The 19,003-nt window shown below is 39.3% G+C and overlaps 2 protein-coding genes across 2 annotated transcripts in view; one reads left to right on the top strand and one right to left on the bottom strand.

The window, feature by feature from the left end:
• Positions 1-6,860, bottom strand: part of RUBCN (rubicon autophagy regulator) — a 72,412-nt gene extending 65,552 nt beyond the window's left edge. Inside the window, exon 1 of the mRNA XM_059162958.1 lies at positions 6,397-6,860. The gene's annotated coding sequence lies outside the window, so the exon portion shown is untranslated. The remainder of the gene's footprint in view (positions 1-6,396) is intronic.
• An 87-nt stretch (positions 6,861-6,947) lies between these two features.
• Positions 6,948-19,003, top strand: part of FYTTD1 (forty-two-three domain containing 1) — a 36,028-nt gene continuing 23,972 nt past the window's right edge. The window contains exons 1-2 of the mRNA XM_059162977.1: positions 6,948-7,201; positions 12,741-12,869. Coding sequence (XP_059018960.1) covers positions 7,096-7,201; positions 12,741-12,869 — 235 coding nt within the window. The 5' untranslated portion in view covers positions 6,948-7,095. The remainder of the gene's footprint in view (positions 7,202-12,740; positions 12,870-19,003) is intronic.

Here is a 19,003-nt window from a genome sequence, read left to right as displayed (position 1 = left end):
TCCTGCCCCTGCTCCCTCGCTCTCCCTCTCTCAAATAAATTTTAAAAAATCTTTTTAAAAATTAAAAGAATTACAGCTATCAGTGTATCTGTATACTAATATGCCTCCACTTACAGTGGGGTTCCATCCTGATAAATCCATTCTGAAATGAAAATATCATTAATTGAAATTGCACTCAATAGACTTCAACTGGGGCACTTGGGTGGCTCAGTTGGTTAAGCATCTGCCTTCAGCTCAGGTCATGATCTCAGGGTCCTGGTATCAAGACCTGCATCATGTTACCTGATCAACAGGGAGTCTGCTTCTCCCTCTGCCTGCCTCTCCACTCCCTGCTCATGCTCTCTCTCTCAAATAAATAAAATCTTTTTTTAAAAAATGCACTTAACCTACTGAACATCATTGCTTAGGTCAGCTCACCTTAAAAATGCTCAGAACAATGGGATTGGGAGGGAGACAAACCATAAGTGACTCTTAATCTCACAAAACAAACTGAGGGTTGCCGGGGGGAGGGGTTTTGGGAGAAGGGGGTGGGATTATGGACATTGGGGAGGGTATGTGATTTGGTGAGTGCTGTGAAGTGTGTAAACCTGGTGATTCACAGACCTGTACCCCTGGGGATAAAAATATATGTTTATAAAAAATTAAAAATTAAAAAAAAATGCTCAGAACATATCCATTTATTAGCCTACAGCTAGCCAAAATCCTATAACACATTAAGCCTATCTAATAATAAAGGGTTGAATATCCCATGTAATATATTGAATACTGAAAGTGAGAAACTAAATGGCTGTATGAGTGCAGAACAGACGTATATGCATCAGTTGTTTACCCTCCAAGTCACCTAGCTGAAAGGGAGCTGTGCTGCTGCCCAGCACCATGAGAGAGTATCTACTGAGAGTATCAATAGCCTGGGAGAAGATCAAAATTTAGAACACTAAGTTCAGTTTCAACTGAATGCGTATCACTTTCATACCATCCTAAAGTCAAAAAATTCTGTCAAACCATAAGTTGGGGATTGTCTGTATAGAGAAAGCACATGTGGCTAAGCTTTAATAACTGGTGAATCTTAGTGAAGGATATAGGGGTATTACACTATGTTTACAACATTTTCCTAGATTTGAAAATAAACATGGATTTTAATATGGTTTTGTTTTCTCGTAACTGCATCCTAAAATCAATGTAATTAAAGTTTTAGTATTTCACATGGAAATTTCTTCATTTATAATGATTAATTTTGAATATCTTTCTAAGTTAATTTCCATTTTTCCCACAGTTTAGCATTTTATTTTATTTAGCATTTATTTATTTTAAGAAGTCTTTAGCCGATTTTGCCAAAACCAATACACTGGCTTTACTGAATTTACTGATTTACCAAAATTCTTTTTTCTCCCCCCTCTTCTCTTCTTTAATAAAGCTTACAGGGCTTCCAGGCTGACTGGGTCAGTAAAGCATACTACTCTTCTCAGGGTTGTGAATGCAAGTCCCCCATTGGCTGTGGAGATAACTTTTTTAAAAAGTTTCATTTGATATGAACTGCTATAAGCTTTATTTTTTGGTAAAAATTATATTTTTTTAAAGTAATTTCTACAACTAGTGGTGGGGCTCAAACTCACAACCCTAAGGTCAAGAGTCACATGTTCTACCAACTGAGCCAGCCAGGCACCTCCCAAATGGGATGATTTTTAAAGCTTTTGTAGAATTTTGTGAGGTCTTTATTGACTGGTTCTATTCTGTCTTCACAGCAACTTTTCCACCCACTTTAAGTATTTAGTATTCATTCATTTATTCAATTATATGGGAAAGCGCATTGTCTTCCATGAGTAATACATACAAATTCAGAAATTAAGAAATTACAAAGAAATTTTTAAAAATCTTATTTCAGGGCTAAGGAAATCCTTAACACACTTGAAGAATATTCTATATGTCTCTGTCTCAGCTCTCTGAAACTCTAGCTGAATAAACCTGAGCCAAGAGAATGGATCCTCTCCTGAGGGAAAGTGAAAGTTGAGAGTCCAGCCATGGCTCTTGATCCCAGAAAAAGGAGGCCAAAGTGCAAAGGGAGAAGAAGCATGGGGAGAAGAAAGAATGCCTCAAGGCCTCATGACTCTGGAATCCTGAATTTCTAGAGCCTTCCTAGACCACCAAACTGTCTAGTACAAATCAAGGGTATACTTTTTAAAGGAAACCATGGTGTAAACAAGGAGAAACTGTGACTTACATAAATATGTGTAGCTTTAGAAAATTCCACAACTAGTCATTCAGTGAACTGACTAGAATTCTTGATTGACAGGATGCCTACCCTGCCCAGAGAAGACAAAGCCTAATAAGGAGTGAACCAGAGATCCAACCCATGAGTCCATGAAGAATCCCCCTTCAAGTTCCCCTGCCCGCCTAGATTAAGTTCTCGAGTCAGAGAAAAAAGTGATGGTCAAGGACATGGAGACCAGTGATGCCTTTGGCTATGCCTGAAACCCAGCCTGTGATGTATCTGCTGTTCTACTCTGTTTTCTTACTGTACTGTAGCAGTATTTGGCACATAGTAGGAATTCAAACTCTGAACAAATGAATGAATCCTAAGATTAAAAGGAAGAAGACTAGAACAGCTCGAAAAGCTAGAACAAAGGAAAAGGGCAACACAAGGAGGAACATGAAGCTATAGCAAAATGACAAAGAAAAAGCTACTGCAGCAGAGACAGTGGCAAATGGGGTAGAATAAAAACTGAGCGGCAAAGAGAAGAAAAACTGTACTCTGGATGCAAGTAGATTAAGGGAGTCAGGTATACTGATAATAATTATACCTACCTAATACATACTATACCTACAGGTGATAAAAATTATACCTAACTCACTTAATATGCCAGTGTAATATAAATTTTACAAATTTCCAATAATACAAAAATCCTGTCCTGAAAAGCAAGTGTTGATACCAAAATCAGACAGACATCACAAGGAATGGAAACTATACCTCAGTATCACTCATGAGGGGTGCCCTGGTGGCTCAGTCGGTTGGGTGTCTGCCTTGGGCTCAGGTTATGATCCCAGGGTCCTGGGATCCAGCTCCGTGTCAGGCTGCCTGCACAGCAGGGTATCTGCTTCTCCTTTTCCCTCTGCCCTTCCAGCTCCCACTGCTCTCTCTCAAATACATAAATAAAATCTTTTTTTAAAAATCACTCATGAAAAGAAAAACAATATTCTTGACAAAGCATTAGCAAACCAAATCCAGCAATATATAAAAAGGATAGTACACTATGACCAAGTAGCTTTCTCCTAGAAATGGAAGGGTAGCTCAACATTTGAAAAAAAAAATTTTTTTTAAACCCCATTTGCTCATCTCAATAGGTGCAGAAAAATATAGATAAAATTTGATGTTCACTCATGATTAAAACTCTACAAACCAGGAATAGAAGGAAACTTCTCCAACCTGATAAAGGGCATCTACCAAAAAAACCCCTAACTTACTGGTGAAAGATAATGCTTTCCCCCTGAGGTTTGTCATAAGGGAAAGATTGTCACTTTCACCTCTCCTTTTAAATATGGTACTGGAGGGCACCTGGGTGGCTCAGTCGTATAAGTGCCTGCCTTTAGCTCAGGTCACGTTCTCGGGGTCCTGGGATCGAGCCTTCATCAGTCTCCCTGCTAAGCAGGGCGTCCGCTTTTCCCCCTCTCCCTCCCCACCTACTCATGCTCTTTCTCTCTCTCTCTGTCTCAAATAAATAAATAAAATCTTTAAATAAATAAATAAATATGGTGCTGGAGTCCCCAGTCAGTGCAATCAGGCAAGCAAAAGAATAAAAGTCGTACAGATTGGAAACAATTATGCTGAGTTTAAAAATGCATTTTAGGGGCGCCTGGGTGCCTCAGTGGGTTAAGCTGCTGCCTTCGGCTCGGGTCATGATCTCGGGGTCCTGGGATCAAGTCCCGCATCGGGCTCTCTGCTCAGCAGGGAGCCTGCTTCTCTCTCTCTCTTTCTCTCTCTCTCTACCTGCCTCTCATCTACTTGTGATCTCTCTCTGTCAAATAAATAAATAAAATCTTTTTTAAAAATGCATTTTAATGTATGACTCTACTTATATAAAATTCTAGAAAATGCAAATTAATCTGTGGGATCAGTGGTTGCTTAAGTAGTGGTTGGGGAAAGGATTATAAGGGAGCACAGGAAAACTTCTGGAGATGATAGATATATTTATTATTCTCTTTAAGGTGGTGTTTTTGCAGGTTTATACATCATACGCCCATATATAAACTGCACACTTTAAAAATGTGTCTTTTATTGTCTATCAATTACCCCTCAATTAAACTGAAAAAAGAGGGACTTAGGAGAAATGTAAAACTGATAGAAATTACTTAATGACTGAAAAACATGAATTGTGCTTACCTTTGAATAGAATGTAGATTTCCATGCACATTGTGAAAAGAGACTCACAACATGTTGATAGAAAGGTATGATGTTAAGGTTGCTAGATTTAGCGAAAGTAAAAATACAAGACTCTCAGTTAAATTTAAATTTCAGATAAGTAATGAATAATTGTTGAATATAAATATATCCTAAATATTGCATGCAACACACTGTAGTAAAGAAATTTGCTGTTTATTCATTGTTTATCTGAAATTCAAATGTAGCCAATCTTGTAGTTTATCTGACAATCCTAGATGTTGCCTTATGTGTAGTATATGAAATCAAGCCTCTAAAAAGGGTAGTTACTTGAATTCCGTGTTTATTCTGACTTAGATGAAGCTGCTGAGTTAATGTACTCCAGACAATGGCTATATGTTCAGTGTCTGGCACAGTACTGTACTTATTCCCAGTAGGTGCTCAAAAATTTTTTTGTTTTGCTCTGCAAGCTGTATGAAGATAGGGGCTGAATCCATCTTCACTTACATTTTATCCCCAGAGCCCATTACAATGTCTGGGGCTCAATGTGTATAATTAAATGAATACCTGCCTCTCATGCCCCAGAAAATGCAGGATTGGCCTTTTACCTCCAGCCCTTGTGGCTGGCAGATGAACTTCTTAGACAATCCCCAGTTCCGATTTCTCAGTTTGTCTTCCACTTCACTTTTGCTGCATATGTCTCAGGCTGCTGTTTTGGTTTCTACTATTTTGCGTGTGATCGATCTATCCTTACACAATGCTACTCATTTCCTTGTTTTTCCTTTTGGAATCTGGGTGACTGCTCTGAGATTCAGAGCCTCAGCCTGTGGGGGAAATCTCAAAATCTGAAATGCAACAGCTAGGGTTGCTTAATGAAATATTGGAGCATGTTCCCTTTAAAGTTAAGAAGATTTGGAGTTGAGCTTCAGTTTTGGGGAGAAAATCAGGATAAAAGGGAATCTTTATATGAATTGGTGGAGGGTGGGATTTTATACATTTGGGATTTTTCTTATCTGTCTTATCTGAAGTACAAAATGCACCCATATTCTAAATGCATTACTTTTCTTCCACAACATTAAGAACTTAATATTCTTCCCTGTAGATTATTCCCACAAATTAGCAGAGATTACAGAAATTATTTCTAGGGAGAGAATGATAGTGTGAAGAAAAATGTTTCATGCATAGAAGATTTTAGAACCATAAGAAATCCAAGAATAATTACCTATAATGCATGTAGTTAGTATAACTACTTCTTGTTTTGCAGATGAGTATGAGACCCAGCTTCCCAAGTTCGTACAGTGAATGACTGAAGTGAGTGAAAAAGGTACCACTCAGTAAAACCTAGATCTCTCATACTTTTCTCTCTAGAACCCATTTTCCCTGGTTTTCAGTAGTTGGGGGAGGGGTGGTGGCTGTTGGGTGGAATAGTAATAAAATCATGCACATTGTCCTAAGAGCATATATGTTACTCTCCTTGACATGCCAAGTATTGTTCTTGGGATTTTTCATCCAAACTTTCCTCTACCATTAAAGTTTCTTGCACCCCTTCATAGGTGTGTCCTGACCTGATTCACTCTCCTATGGTTATAGATTTGGTTTTGGGGAAAATAATTAAGTACAGGCTACCGTGTTTTGGGGATGCTTAAGGTCACTGGTTCATCTCCATGCAAAAAGAAATTTTAGGAAGAGGACAGGAGGAAGGTGGCAGAGATTTCTAAATGGAGGGAATGCCTGTCCCTGTTTTTTTTTCCTTAGATGCAAATGTCTTAGATAGTTGTAATCTTTTATGAGGGTGGTATAACCTAAATGCTTCCATACAAGCACATTGCTTTGGGGGAAGAGAAAGAGGTAAGAAGAGAGAGAATATCATGTTTTGTAAATAGGAAAAAAAAAAAGTTATTATGCAGGAATTCATCAAATATTCAGTTTTCCTACAAGGATGATTAGAAAGAAAAGCGAATCCTATCAATTCCCAACGCAAATGAATTAGAGAAAAATGCAGCCAAACAAGCAGAGGTACTTACCCCTCTCCTAAGGGAAGGTGAAGTGTTATTAAGGTAGCTAGTGCCGTGTCAGGTATTTTGGGAGTGTCAGTTGAGAAGTGGTACAGATGCGGGGGACGTTAGCATTTGCTTTTATTGGTAAGGTGACTGCAGCTTTGCTCTGCATCCAGACGTTAAGACTTCGCATGTTGCAGGTGGAGGAGTTGCCTGGAAGAGGGGAGCTGGGATGTAGTTCTGCATTCTAAGCTGTATGGGGTCTCTCCTGCCTCTGAGGCTGCATTGCAGTGGGGTGTGAAATTTTCGCGTGTACCAAAGCTTAGGGGGCCTTTCTGAAGCAGGACGAATGGAGGGTGTCGGAGGAACACAATCTCATATAGGGTATGCGATCCCGAGGTGCTCAAGGTCCAGTATCCCCCAGTTGGGGCAGAAAGGCGAATAGCTACAATAGCCGCCATTGTAAGCGTCCAGAGCCGCGTGTGCAATGTTTCCTCCTGTCCGGGAAGAGCCGCTAGGAGCAAGCCCGGGCGTGGGGCCGCTCTCGCCGGCCGCTCGTCTCTGTAGCCACTCCCCCCCGGCCGCAGCCGCGGGTGGGAGAGCTAGGGCTCCGCCAGCACGCGTGCGCGCTCCCTCGGTGCAGCTGGTCTGCGTGCGTGAGTGGGAGGTGGCAGGCCTTGGTCTCCGGCCTTCTCCGCTGACTGTTCCAGCGCGACGTCCCCAGCCATGAACCGGTTTGGTACCCGGTTAGTGGGAGCCACGGCGACCCCGCCGCCGCCGCAGCCGAAAGCCCGCAGCAATGAAAATCTTGACAAAATCGATATGTCTTTGGGTAAGGAGCCGAGTTGGACCGAGTTGGAGTGGGGGGAGGGTGTGGGTGGAACCAAGTACCGCGGTTTGTGGGGGAAGGGGCGGTTGGCCGCAGTTGTCGGTCGAGTTTTTCCTTGCGGGTGGGCGGAACCAAGTGAGGGCCCGCGGGGACACGGGGAGCGCCACCTGGTGCGGTGCTTGAGCCAGAGGGACCCGGGCGTCCCCTCGGCGGGGCTGTGTTTGAGGAGGGGCGGTGGGAGTGGGCGGTGCTGCGGGCCGGCGGGGTTTGGAGGGTCGAGGGGCGCTACCACTCGCGGACGACCCGGGCTCTTTGTGAGGAAAACTCGGCGGCTTTCCTCTCAAGCGTGTTCGTTCGTTGGCGCTGTCGGGATCGAGGGGAGAGGTCCGACCGAGCCATCCTCGCCCAAGAAGCCCTTGGAGAGCCCGGCTGGGTCTGCGTTCGGTTAGAGTCGCTGTTCAGCGGAGGGCTTAGTTGGGCATTTTGTGCGGCCAGGCCTGGACGCTTGGCGCGGTTCCGGCAGCACAGAGACGCCCCCGAGAGCTGGCCATTTCTGCGGGGCGTCAGACCTCGGGGCCACCTCGGGCGCCCACCCTGGGCGTTTGTCAGAAAACACAAGGCAAGGGCTTCATCAGATGGTGTTTTATTAGGAGGTACCTAGAAAGGCGAGCTCTCCTTACCTAAGCCTCAAAGTTAGCTAATTAGGAAAAAAGAAAAAACTGAAGCAGAGATTGGCATGGATTAATAGGAAACCGGGTGAAGCATGGGGTCCAGCCACTGTAAGGAAGAGTGGGGTGGTTTGGGGAGGATTTTGTAAAAGGTAGGAGGGTCGGTGATTCAATTAAGCGTACAGATCTAATCCTAGTGAGGCACTAGCCTCTGGATGAGCTGGTTTAAATTTTTCTTTTTGTCAGGACTCAAGTTACTGTTATCATGTGGGGTTCTCTGCCTGCTGTTTCTGTAAGCATTAGTTTTTAGGATAAGTGTTTGAAAATTACCTGACAGGTGGATACAGAGGTGTTAACTTTTCCAAAGAAGGTATTTTTCTTTTTTGCTGTGGTTTATCTGCGGAGTTTTAAGTAAAATATCAAGAACTCTTGGATTGCTGCGATTACCGCACTTCAGAATCTAATATATGAATTAAGTAAATCATCAGAAATAATAGGTTTGGCCTCAAGTCTTGTCTTACTGATAATCGTGAACTCTAAAGAAATGAGAAATCTTTTCAGCTAAGACCAAGAGGAATTTAATAACGAATATTTATTGGGTGCTTACCATCTTGCAGGCACTGACCTAAACATTTTGTGTGTTAACTCGGTTTAGCTTTGTCATAACTCTGTGAGTTATTAGAGATAACTATGTGCTCCTAGTGATAAAGAGCATGGAATCCAGAACCACACTGTCTTCAGTTCAAATCCTCTGCCATTTAATAGCCATGTGCTTACAGGCAGAGTATTTCTCAGCGCTTCATGTGTAAAAAGTGATAACAGTGCTTGTCTGTCTCAGAAGGTTGCCCTATTAAATGAGTCAAAAGGCACGTATAATCTGCTTAGAACAGTACCTGGTATAGAGTAAACTGTATGTGTGTGTTTGTGTTTATTTCTTTTCAGTGTTCCACAATTCATTGTTTATACACCACACCCAGTGTTCATGCAATACAGGCCCTCCATAATACCCACCACCAGGCTCACCCAACCTCCCACCTGCCTCCCCCCAAACTCCTCGGTTTGCATTATATTTATATGAACATGCTAGATAAGCCTTTGCTGTTATTCTTGTTGTATAAAACTTGAGGCATAGAGAAATAACTTGCCCCAAATCATACAAATAAGAAAACCGTATAGATGTTGCAGGGAGTTTTAAACATGTATTATCATAACCAATACATTTCTTAACCCACTGAGCCACCCAGGCGCCCCAAACCAATACATTTCTTAAGTTTCTAGGTTTTTTTGTATGTATTTTGTTTGGTGGTTAGGATGTTCAAGTGAAGAAAATGGAGGAATAATTGTCATTGAAGGTAGAAATCAAGCACTATGATAGTTAAAATAGACATTGGTGTCTTTTCTTTCTTCCAATAATATATAGTATTCTTTCAGGTTCCTTTTTTTTATTTTTTATTTTTATTTATTAATTTTTAAAAAAAAGATTTTATTTATTTATTTAACAGACAGAGATCACAAGTAGGCAGGCAGAGAGAGAGAGAGGCGGAAGCAGGCTTCCTGCTAAGCAGAGAGCTCGATGCGGGGCTCAATCCCAGGACCCTGGGATCATGACCTGAGCCGAAGGCAGAGATTTTAACCCACTGAGCCACCCAGGCGCCACGCAGGTTCCTTTTTTTTTTAACGAGAATTTTACAGAAAAGAGATGAAGAAATGGTACCTGTTTCTTTTTAAGTTTATTTATTTATTTTTTTAGTACTTTCTACACCTGACCTGGGGCTCAATTTTTATGACCTTGAGGTTAAGAGTTGCATGCTTTTCTGACTGAATCAACCAGTCATGGTTGATTCATGAGATGATACCTATTTTAGGCAGTTATTATGCTTTGTGAATATTCCACTTTATCGTGTCTACAGTGGTTTAGAATCTGATTTTTGTTTGTTTTAAATTGTGGCTGTACAAATATTCATATAGAATATCTACCAAGGTTACCAATAGCTGGCCTCATTGGCTCAGTTTCTTAATTTGAAAATGGGTGTTATAATACTTAATAGAATTATTGTGAGAATTAAATGAGTACTTGTGAGCGCAACACTTCTTAGTTACTACTGTTTTTATTATCATGTATGTATACTCCTAATGTCATGGAAGAAACTTTTTCATAAAATACCTCATCATAATGGTTATTTTGGGTTTTTGTTTGTTTTGTTTTGTTTTTGATACATAATCTGTCTACCTGAGCAGGAGAAAGTCATTTTTTTCTTTTAGATTGGAAGAATGCAGTTGATCATTTAACATGAGGATTTAGATAATAAACATTTAAAAATAAAGCAATTTCATATTTTATATGCTTTGTTACTTTTAGTTTTGTTATGTTTATTCTTTATAAAATGCTGTTTTAAAATTAACCTGATTAGTCAAAATTATATTTTGCCTTTCTTTTTTTTTTTTAAGATTTTATTTATTTATTTGACAGACGAAGGCCACAAGTGGGCAGAGACAAGCAGAGAGCGGGGGAAGCAGGTTCCCTACTGAGCAGAGAGCCTGATGCGGGGCTTGATCTCAGGACCCTGAGATCATGACCTGAGCCAAAGATAGAGGCTTAACACTGAGCCACCCGGGTGCCCCTGCCCCCCCCCCTTTTTTTTAAATTTAAAAAAATGATTCCCAGCAGGGCGCCTGGGTGGCTCAGTGGGTTAAGCCACTACCTTCGGCTCGGGTCATGATCTCAGGGTTCTGGGGTTGAGTCCCGCATCAGGCGCTCTGCTCAGCAGGGGGCCTGCTTCCCTTCCTCTCTCTCTGCCTGCCTCTCTGCCTGCTTGTGATCTCTTTCTGTCAAATAAATAAATAAAATCTTTAAAAAAAAAAATGATTCCCAGCAAATTCATTTTTTTGGTGTACTTTCATGGCTCTGAGGTTTCAGACTTCTGGTGAAGAATAAGTAGCACAGGGGCGCCTGGGTGGCTCAGTGGGTTAAAAAGCCTCTGCCTACGCTTGGGTCATGATGCCAAGTCCTGGGATCGAGCCTCCCCCCACCACTCTCTGCTCAGCAGGGAGTCTGCTTCCCTCTCTCTCTGCCTGTCTCTCTGCTTTCTTGTGATCTCTGTCAAATAAATAAAAATCTTAAAAAAAAAAAAAGAGTAAGTAGCACCTTGTTAGAAGAAAGCAGTGTTTCAGAAGTGTTTAAAAGTATTCCCTTTCTATATACACGTTCATATATCTGACTTCATGAAACCTTTTTTTTTTTTTTTTAAAGATTTTATTTCTTTATTTTAGAGAGAGAGAGAGGGAGAGTATACAAATGGGGGGTGAGGAGGGGCAAGATCTTGGAGAGGGAGAAGCAGATTCCCCGGTGAGCAGGAAGCCCCATGTGGGGATGGGTCTTGGGACCCTGAGATCATGACCTGAGCTGAAGGCAGACCTTTAACCAACTGAGCCACCCAGGGGCCCCAAAACCCTTTTAAAACAAATCTTTTTGAGTGTCTTTTACTTGGACAAATTTATTTTAGGGGAAGGGCTGACCTCAAGAAGATAACAAAGTACTTTGGGGAGATTTCAGTTATTCTAATGAATATCTGTGTTAAGAGTCTTAAAGATTACTTATGGGTTAGGTAGTGTAATATATAAGAAAGGGGTCCTGTAATATGTAATTACTTCTTTTACTTCAGAAAAGACTAATTATATTAATATAATTGTTAGGTTCTTGTGTTTAGAGCAGTTTGGAAAAAATAATTGAGGTTAATTAGTTTTGTGAAATTTTATTAAGTTGTTGACCAGGCTTATTTTCTTTATCAGTCATCAAAATTAATATTGGAGTTGGGACTGTGGACAGAGTATTTGATATTTCTTAAGTGAGTATTTTTGGCTTCTAGAAATCTTTTAAATTTGTAAATAGAAATCTGAAGTACATTTAGTTTCCTGATCTTAATATTGTTGTGCTGTGGTATTAGAGCAATGTGATGTTTGTAAATTACTTTGGGAGAGTTTAAAAGTGTTTTTGAAAACAATAAGGATTTGAAAGATCAGGTAGAAAGCAAAGTAAGGTAACCCTGAATTATTTTGCTAGAGGAGTGGATTTTTTTTTGTATTATACCTTTATTATGTACTTATTTTATTTCATATTAGCTATTTACTTGTCTGTTTCCATCAATAATTTTAAACTTAACTGAAGATAGGGACCATATTTTACTTTTGTTTGTTTTCACTGTAGCACAGCCTGTCACATACATTCATTGCACACAGGTATGCTCAATACATATTTGCTGAATTGAGGTGGACTTCTTCAGAAGTGTACTCTTAATTGAATGATTTATTTATTTATTTTTTACTGCCTGTGGTTTTATTGGAAGGTGGTCTTTAAAAACTAAACACTTCTGTGATTATGGAAAGTAAATATGAGTAATTTTTGTAAATAGGCTTTTGCTTATTTATGTGCATTAGATAAAGAAATGCTGCGGATAGGGGCGCCTGGGTGGCCCAGTAGGTAAAAGCCTCTGCCTCCGGCTTAGGTCATGATCCCAGGATCCTGGGCGGGGCAGGGAACCTGCTTCCTCCTCTCTCTGTGCTGCCTCTCTGTCTACTCGTGATCTCTGTCTGTCAAATAAATAAATAAAATTAAAAAAATATATACTGTGGATAACAGAAATCTTCATTAATTGGTAGACCTGCTTTGGGTTACTAAATTGAACTTTTCCTATAAAACTTCTTTGGTACTGCAAGTATTTTGGCTGATTTGAGTTTTTATCTTATTTTTTTCTTATAAAAGTGCTTTCAAAGTAGCAAAGAAGTTAGGGACATAGGACTATTAACAAGAAAATGAGACTGAGTAATTGAGTCATTAGGTTAAAATGAAAATAATCATCACATTTCCTATATCACAGATGATATCATCAAATTGAATCGAAAGGAAGGAAAGAAGCAGAATTTTCCGAGACTAAATAGAAAACTCCAACAAAGTAGTGCCCGGCAATTCAGGATGAGAGTACGATGGGGACTCCAACAGAATTCTGGTAAGTTTTACAAGTAAGCTTTAATAAGGAGCTATTCCTTTGGGTCACAGAATGCTATTTTTAGGACATACTTAAAACATGGAGGAAATATGTTAGTACCCTCTGTGATTTGCATTTTTTCTACTCTCAGGTTTTTGTTTAATCTTGAAATCTGGTAAACATTTTAAGTTGCTTTAAGTAGGTGATAGCCCTGTTTCTTAAAAATATTTTTAAGGTACACTCAGTATATAAATAGTATAAATTATATTTAGGGCTACAGATTACAAAGGATTTTACATAGCATGAAGTTTTATCTCCTTCCCTGTTAGGTATTTCTTTAACAGTCTATCTGGTGGGTAATTACATAACTCCAGCATACATATATCTAGTGAATGAGCATACTACTTCATAAGACAACTCCATTATTGGAGACAACTCGATTTACTAGGAAGTTTTCTTAATTTGAATTAAATCTTTCCCAACTGTTAACTCTACATAGAGTTACAGGAAGCAAACTCTCTTTTCTTATAAGAGAACTTTTTAAGTATGTGGAGACAATTCTGCTTCGAAAATACTTTCAGATTCTTTTTATTATCATCTAAGGCTTTAGGATTTGTTAAATATTCCAGAGGTAACACTCAGAATTGGATGCCTCAGATGTGACCTAATGATCTTGGAACTCTTAGTTTGGGCAGTTTGGAGACTTACTTATTTACAGCCATCTTGTTCCAAAGTGGATTTAAGGTGGTAACAGAACCCTATTAATGACTCATTAATTTTTTTAGCAGTTATATCAGTGTTTTAGAATAAACCTTAACTCAAAAAACTCTAGCTCTTTTTTACACATGTAAAAAGTGTTTGATGAACTAGAGCCTAAGTTGACTTTTATCCTGTATGTTAAAAAGCATAAAAAACAATTATCTGTGGGCTGAGGATGATTATAACTAGTTCTATTATCTAATAGTTAATATGCCATCATACCCTCAAAATATGTCTGTAACTGAGGTTAGACCCTACACAAAATTTTATTGTTCTCTAATGTCTTTCTTTTTAAAAAAAAAAAAAAAAAAAGACGGGGCACCTGGGTGGCTCAGTGGGTTAAAGCCTCTGCTCAGGTCATGATCCCAGGGTCCTGGGATCAAGCCCCACATTGGGCTCTCTGCTCAGTGGGGAGCCTGCTTCTTCCTCTCTCCCTGCCTGCCTCTCTGCCTCCTTGTGATCTCTGTCAAATAAATAAATAAAATCTTTAAAAAAAAAAAAGATTTATTCATTTGAGAGAGAGCATACATGTTCTGTGCATGCATGTGTGCACGTGAGTGATAGGAGGGGCAGAGGGAGAGAATCCCAGGCAGACTCCCTGCTGAGCACAGAGCCAGGTGCACAGCCCGACAAGGAACTCCACCCAAGGCTAAACCCCATGTCACATGAGATCATGACCTGAGCTGAAATCAAGAATTGGATGCTCAAGTGACGGAGTCCCCCCAGGCGCCCCTTCTCTAGTAATTTCTTGAACAGCTCAACATGAACAAGTAAATTTTGGAAAGATACTTAGCTATAGCAAATGAATGTTTAATCCCAGTGATTTATATTTAAAGATTCTTAAAACTTACTCAGAATACCATATTTTATACATGATTTGCTTTAAAATAATTTCAGAGTTCACAGAAGCCAGAAATATATTTGTTTACATTAGCCACATGTTAAATACATGATAAATACCCTGAACTGACCAGGTTCTTTGGGTACTTAGAGTTGTGATTCTTTACTTCAAGGAATTTCTAGTAACAGAGATAGGACAAAAAACATGGAGTTGAGAAATGTCATGAGAGAAATTCCAACAGTATTATAGGACTTCAGATAGAATTTTTACTAAGAAAATCAGTGGTGATTATGGATAAGGTGAAATAGGATCTGGTCCATGAAGGATCAGAAAAGCTTTCCTTTTATGGGGGTTATGATAAATGATACCTAGGGGCAGCTTAGGATCTTATAAGATTGAACTTGTGCTTGTTTGTTCTCCAGTTACATGTGGCAGAACACCTGCTTCTGTCACTGAATGTGCAGAGAGATGGAAGATTGTCTCAAACTCTGATTGGTTGAAAGTTCAGATTTCCACATTGTAATGTCAATGAGCATGTTAGCTTGAGGTAAAATAATACATAAGATAGATAGCCTTTAGCAGACTCTCAATAAATTATTTTTATTAATTTATTTATTTATCAAGTTTTTTTTTTTTTTAAGTAATCTCTGCACCCAACTTTGAGGCTTGAACTTACAACCCCGAGATCAAGAGTCCCATGTTCTACTGATTGAGCCAGCCAGGTGCCCCTTTGAGTAAATTATTTTTGATGGCTGAACAAAGAAGTGAATAAAATCTTAAAACTCTTGGCCCAAAATGTAATTTAGTTACTTACTTAAATATTTGTATAAACCTGAATATTCTTCGGTGGTAGAATAGTATACAGTTTTAGTTCTCAAAGTGTTGTCCAGGGATCCTGAGGAGTCCCCAACACTCAAGGGATTCACAAGGTCAAACTATTTTTATAATAGTACTAAGACATTAATTGGGTTTTCACTGTTATTCTCTCACAAATGTTTTCCAGAGTCTACATGACGTGTGATAATTAAATTGAATGCGGCATATATGAGAATCTAGCTGTGTAGACACCAAAGAGATTTGCAAAAGTACAGAACAGTGCTGGTTTTTTTTTTGGAAAGTAATTGTTCTTTTTCTTTAAAAATATGTTATTTGCCCTGTATTGGGTTTATTATTGCTTTAATGAAATAAATAATTAAATGTTTTAGTTTTCATTTCTAGTATGATAATATCAATAAATATAAACCCACAGAAATAAAAATTCTGGAGTTCTCAATAACTAAGAGTATAAAGGAGTTCTGAGGGTGCCTGGTTGGCTCAGTCAGTTGAGCGGCTGCCTTTGGCTCGGGTCATAATCTCAGGGTCCTGGGATCCAGCCCCACATCAGGTTCCTTGCTCAGTGGGGAGTCTGCTTCTCCCTCTCTTTCTGCCCTTCCCCCTACTTGTGCACTGTCTTTCTCTTTCTCTCTCAAATAAACACATAAAATCTTTTAAAAAAAAAAAAAAAAAAGAGGTCTTGAGACCAAAAAGTTTGAGGATGGGGTTTCTTTTAGAGGTAGAAGAGATTGGGGAATATTTGTATGTTGCTTTGGAAAGGAGCCAGTAATATTGCATTCACTTTGTGATTTGACATTTCCCCAAAACCCCTCAAATCTTTGTGTACGTGATCAGACTCCATAAACTACTGAGGCAAGTTGATAAGTATATGAGAGAAATTCACGAAGGGATTGGGGTAAGGATTAAAACGTAAAATGAAAATACCTGTCTCTAGTTTTTCATTGTCACACCTGTGGAGCTTTATAAACTAGACTGATGTTCTGGCTACACTCTGTTTTTACTGAAGCAGAATCTGCAGAAGTTGGGCCTAGGGATTTTATTTATTTATTTATTTATAAAAGATTTTATTTGTTTATTTGAGAGAGAGACAGTGAGAGAGCATGAGCGAGGAGAAGGTCAGAGAGAGAAGCAGACTCCCCATGGAGCTTGGAGCCCGATGGGGGACTCGATCCCGGGACTCCAGGATCATGACCTGAGCCGAAGGCAGTTGTCCAACCAATTGAATCACCCAGGCGTCCCTAGGGATTTTTTTTAAAGCTCCATACATGGTTCTGATACATGGCTAGGGTTAAACTGCTGCCCTAGTATAGCTGAAAATGTGAAAGAAAGGGTCTTCATAGTGGTAGTAGTTGAAGTAATAAGAATGAAGATGCTCTGAAAAGACAGGAGAGAACTTTCTAGAGGGGCTGGAATGGATGAAAACTAAGAACAGGTGGGGCTTCTGGCTGGCTGAGTTCATAGAGCATGCTACTCTTTATCTTGGTGTTGTGAGTGCAAGCCCCATGTTGGGCATAGAGCTTACTTAAAAAAAACTAAGAAAGGACTTACTATATTAGATGATGTGTTTAGTACCCTATAATGCTTTTTAGAATATAAGACAAGGAGGTAAGTGGGGAGAGGGGAGAGAATTGGACAGTATGTATAGGTCTGTCTTTATGAAATGTGACACTGAAAGGGTGAAAAATAGAACCATTGCTAAAATTGAGGTACAGCTGGTGAAGTTTGTTTAAAGGTATAAAGGGAGGAAGGGGAAATGGATGATCTAAACTTGCTAGAAGGTAGAGAAGCCACTCATAGAAATAAAAGTGGAAAGGATAATGAGTATGGTAACAGTGACTACAGCAGTCAGAAATAGAAGGCAGTCAGGAATAGAATTCTATCTCTTACTTTCTCCTTTTAATCAGTTTCATTCTTTGTGAGACTTTTCTCATGAGTCTTTCTCATCTAAACTGAAAGCTTTGGTATAATAATGGATTCCTTCTTACTTTCATCTTTCTCTTTGCTAATTCATTCATTCTTTTGAAATAGTTTCATATTTCTTTGTTCCACTCTGCATTTTTTATCATGTCACATTTGAGTACTATAGTAGCATCTGAAATGGTCTCATTGCCTTCTTTCTCCCTCTTTTTTTTTTTTTTTTTGAGAGCTTAAAACAGAAGTTTATTATTTAAAAATATCATTTAAAACCAGAAGTAATTATTATAGTACATATTTGAAAAAAAATAAGGAAGATTATTAATTCTTTATTTTTTATTTTTTATTTTCTTTCTCCCTCTTTGATTCAAAGATATTGCTTCAAGACTGATGTAACTTGATCATGAATTCTTTGACCCCTCATTCCTTGTCACATACATTCTTTATCCCCACATGAAGCCCTCTGATTCGAGGACACAACATTCATTTATTTCTTATTCTTTTCCCTAGACTGTATCTCATTATGTTGTGGTTAACCATGTCTTTGTACTTGTAAGTTTATGTTTGTGTTCCTAATCAAATTTTGCTGTTTTATAATGCCTAGCTGAGAGCCCACGTTTTCTGTAATAATTGTTTTTTTCTTTTTGGAAATGTATCCTAGCTTATATTTTTTACCTTTTATTCTTTAGTTTTTATATTACAGTTTGGATAGTGTTCAGGTTTTGGAGCCACACTAACTTGCACCCAGATTGATGGCTGTGCCATTTTGTAACTGTGACATGTGAGTAGTTACTGTGCTTCACCTCACTTTGCATCTCCTAAAATGTTGTCATCAGCCCATCAAGTTCTTGTTTAAAGTACTCAGCATAGGGGCATCTGGGTGACTCAGTGGGTTAAAGCCTCTGCCTTGGGCTCAGGTCATGATCCCAGAGTCCTGGGATCGAGCCCCTTGTTGGGCTCCCTGCTTGGCGGAAAGCCTACTTCCCCCTCTCTCTCTCCCTGCCTGCCTCTCTGCCTGCTTGTGATCTCTGTCTGTCAAATAAATAAATAAAATCTTAAAAAAAAAAATAGCACAGTGTGTTAACAGAGTTAATGGTATCTGTTTCATATTTAATACAAATAAAAATAACAGTAGTTGTAGATTTAATTTAAGTATACAGGTTCCCTCAACATGCTTAATCTTTATTTGGTTTCAATTCTAGAAGGAAATCACACATAGAATAACAATAATTTGGTTTCAAAGGGCACCTGGCTGGCTCAGTCAGAAGAGTCTGTGACGCTTGATCTCAGGGTCATGAGTTCGAGCCCCACATTGGGTGTAGAGATTACTTAAATAAATAAAACTTTTAAAAAACCCAGTAATTTGATTTTACAGTTTAAAAAGTTGTGTCTTTATTGCTTTTCCTCTGGTTATAAAAGTAATCCGTACTTTAGGACTGAGGCAGAGTACCCAACAAGGGAACAAATCTGGAAGAACTCTGTCACACCAAGTTGCTGTTCTGGTGGAACTCACTAGGAAGCCACCTGTGGAGGTGATGCAACTTAAATTCAATGAAGGATGAGTAGGGCCAGAACTAGTGATGGCTAGGACTAGATCCAGACAGATGCCTAGGGCCCAGCATTTAAGGTGTAATTCACACTTAGATTTTGTGCCTTTAGTGCTTCTTGTGCCTCACCAGTCTCACTTACAGGGGAGGAATAATAACTGCCACTAGGTGTTCTGTGCCCTAGAATAAGTCTTTGAGGGGTGCACTGGAAACTGAAAGAAAAAAATCCTTTCTCTAGAGTCTCTCCAGTGCCCTCTATT

Source organism: Mustela lutreola, chromosome 2 (genome assembly GCF_030435805.1).
Source record: "Mustela lutreola isolate mMusLut2 chromosome 2, mMusLut2.pri, whole genome shotgun sequence".
NCBI lineage: Eukaryota > Metazoa > Chordata > Mammalia > Carnivora > Mustelidae > Mustela > Mustela lutreola.
The sequence above is the reverse complement of the archived record's forward strand: the minus strand, read 5'-3'. Positions and strand labels throughout refer to the sequence as shown.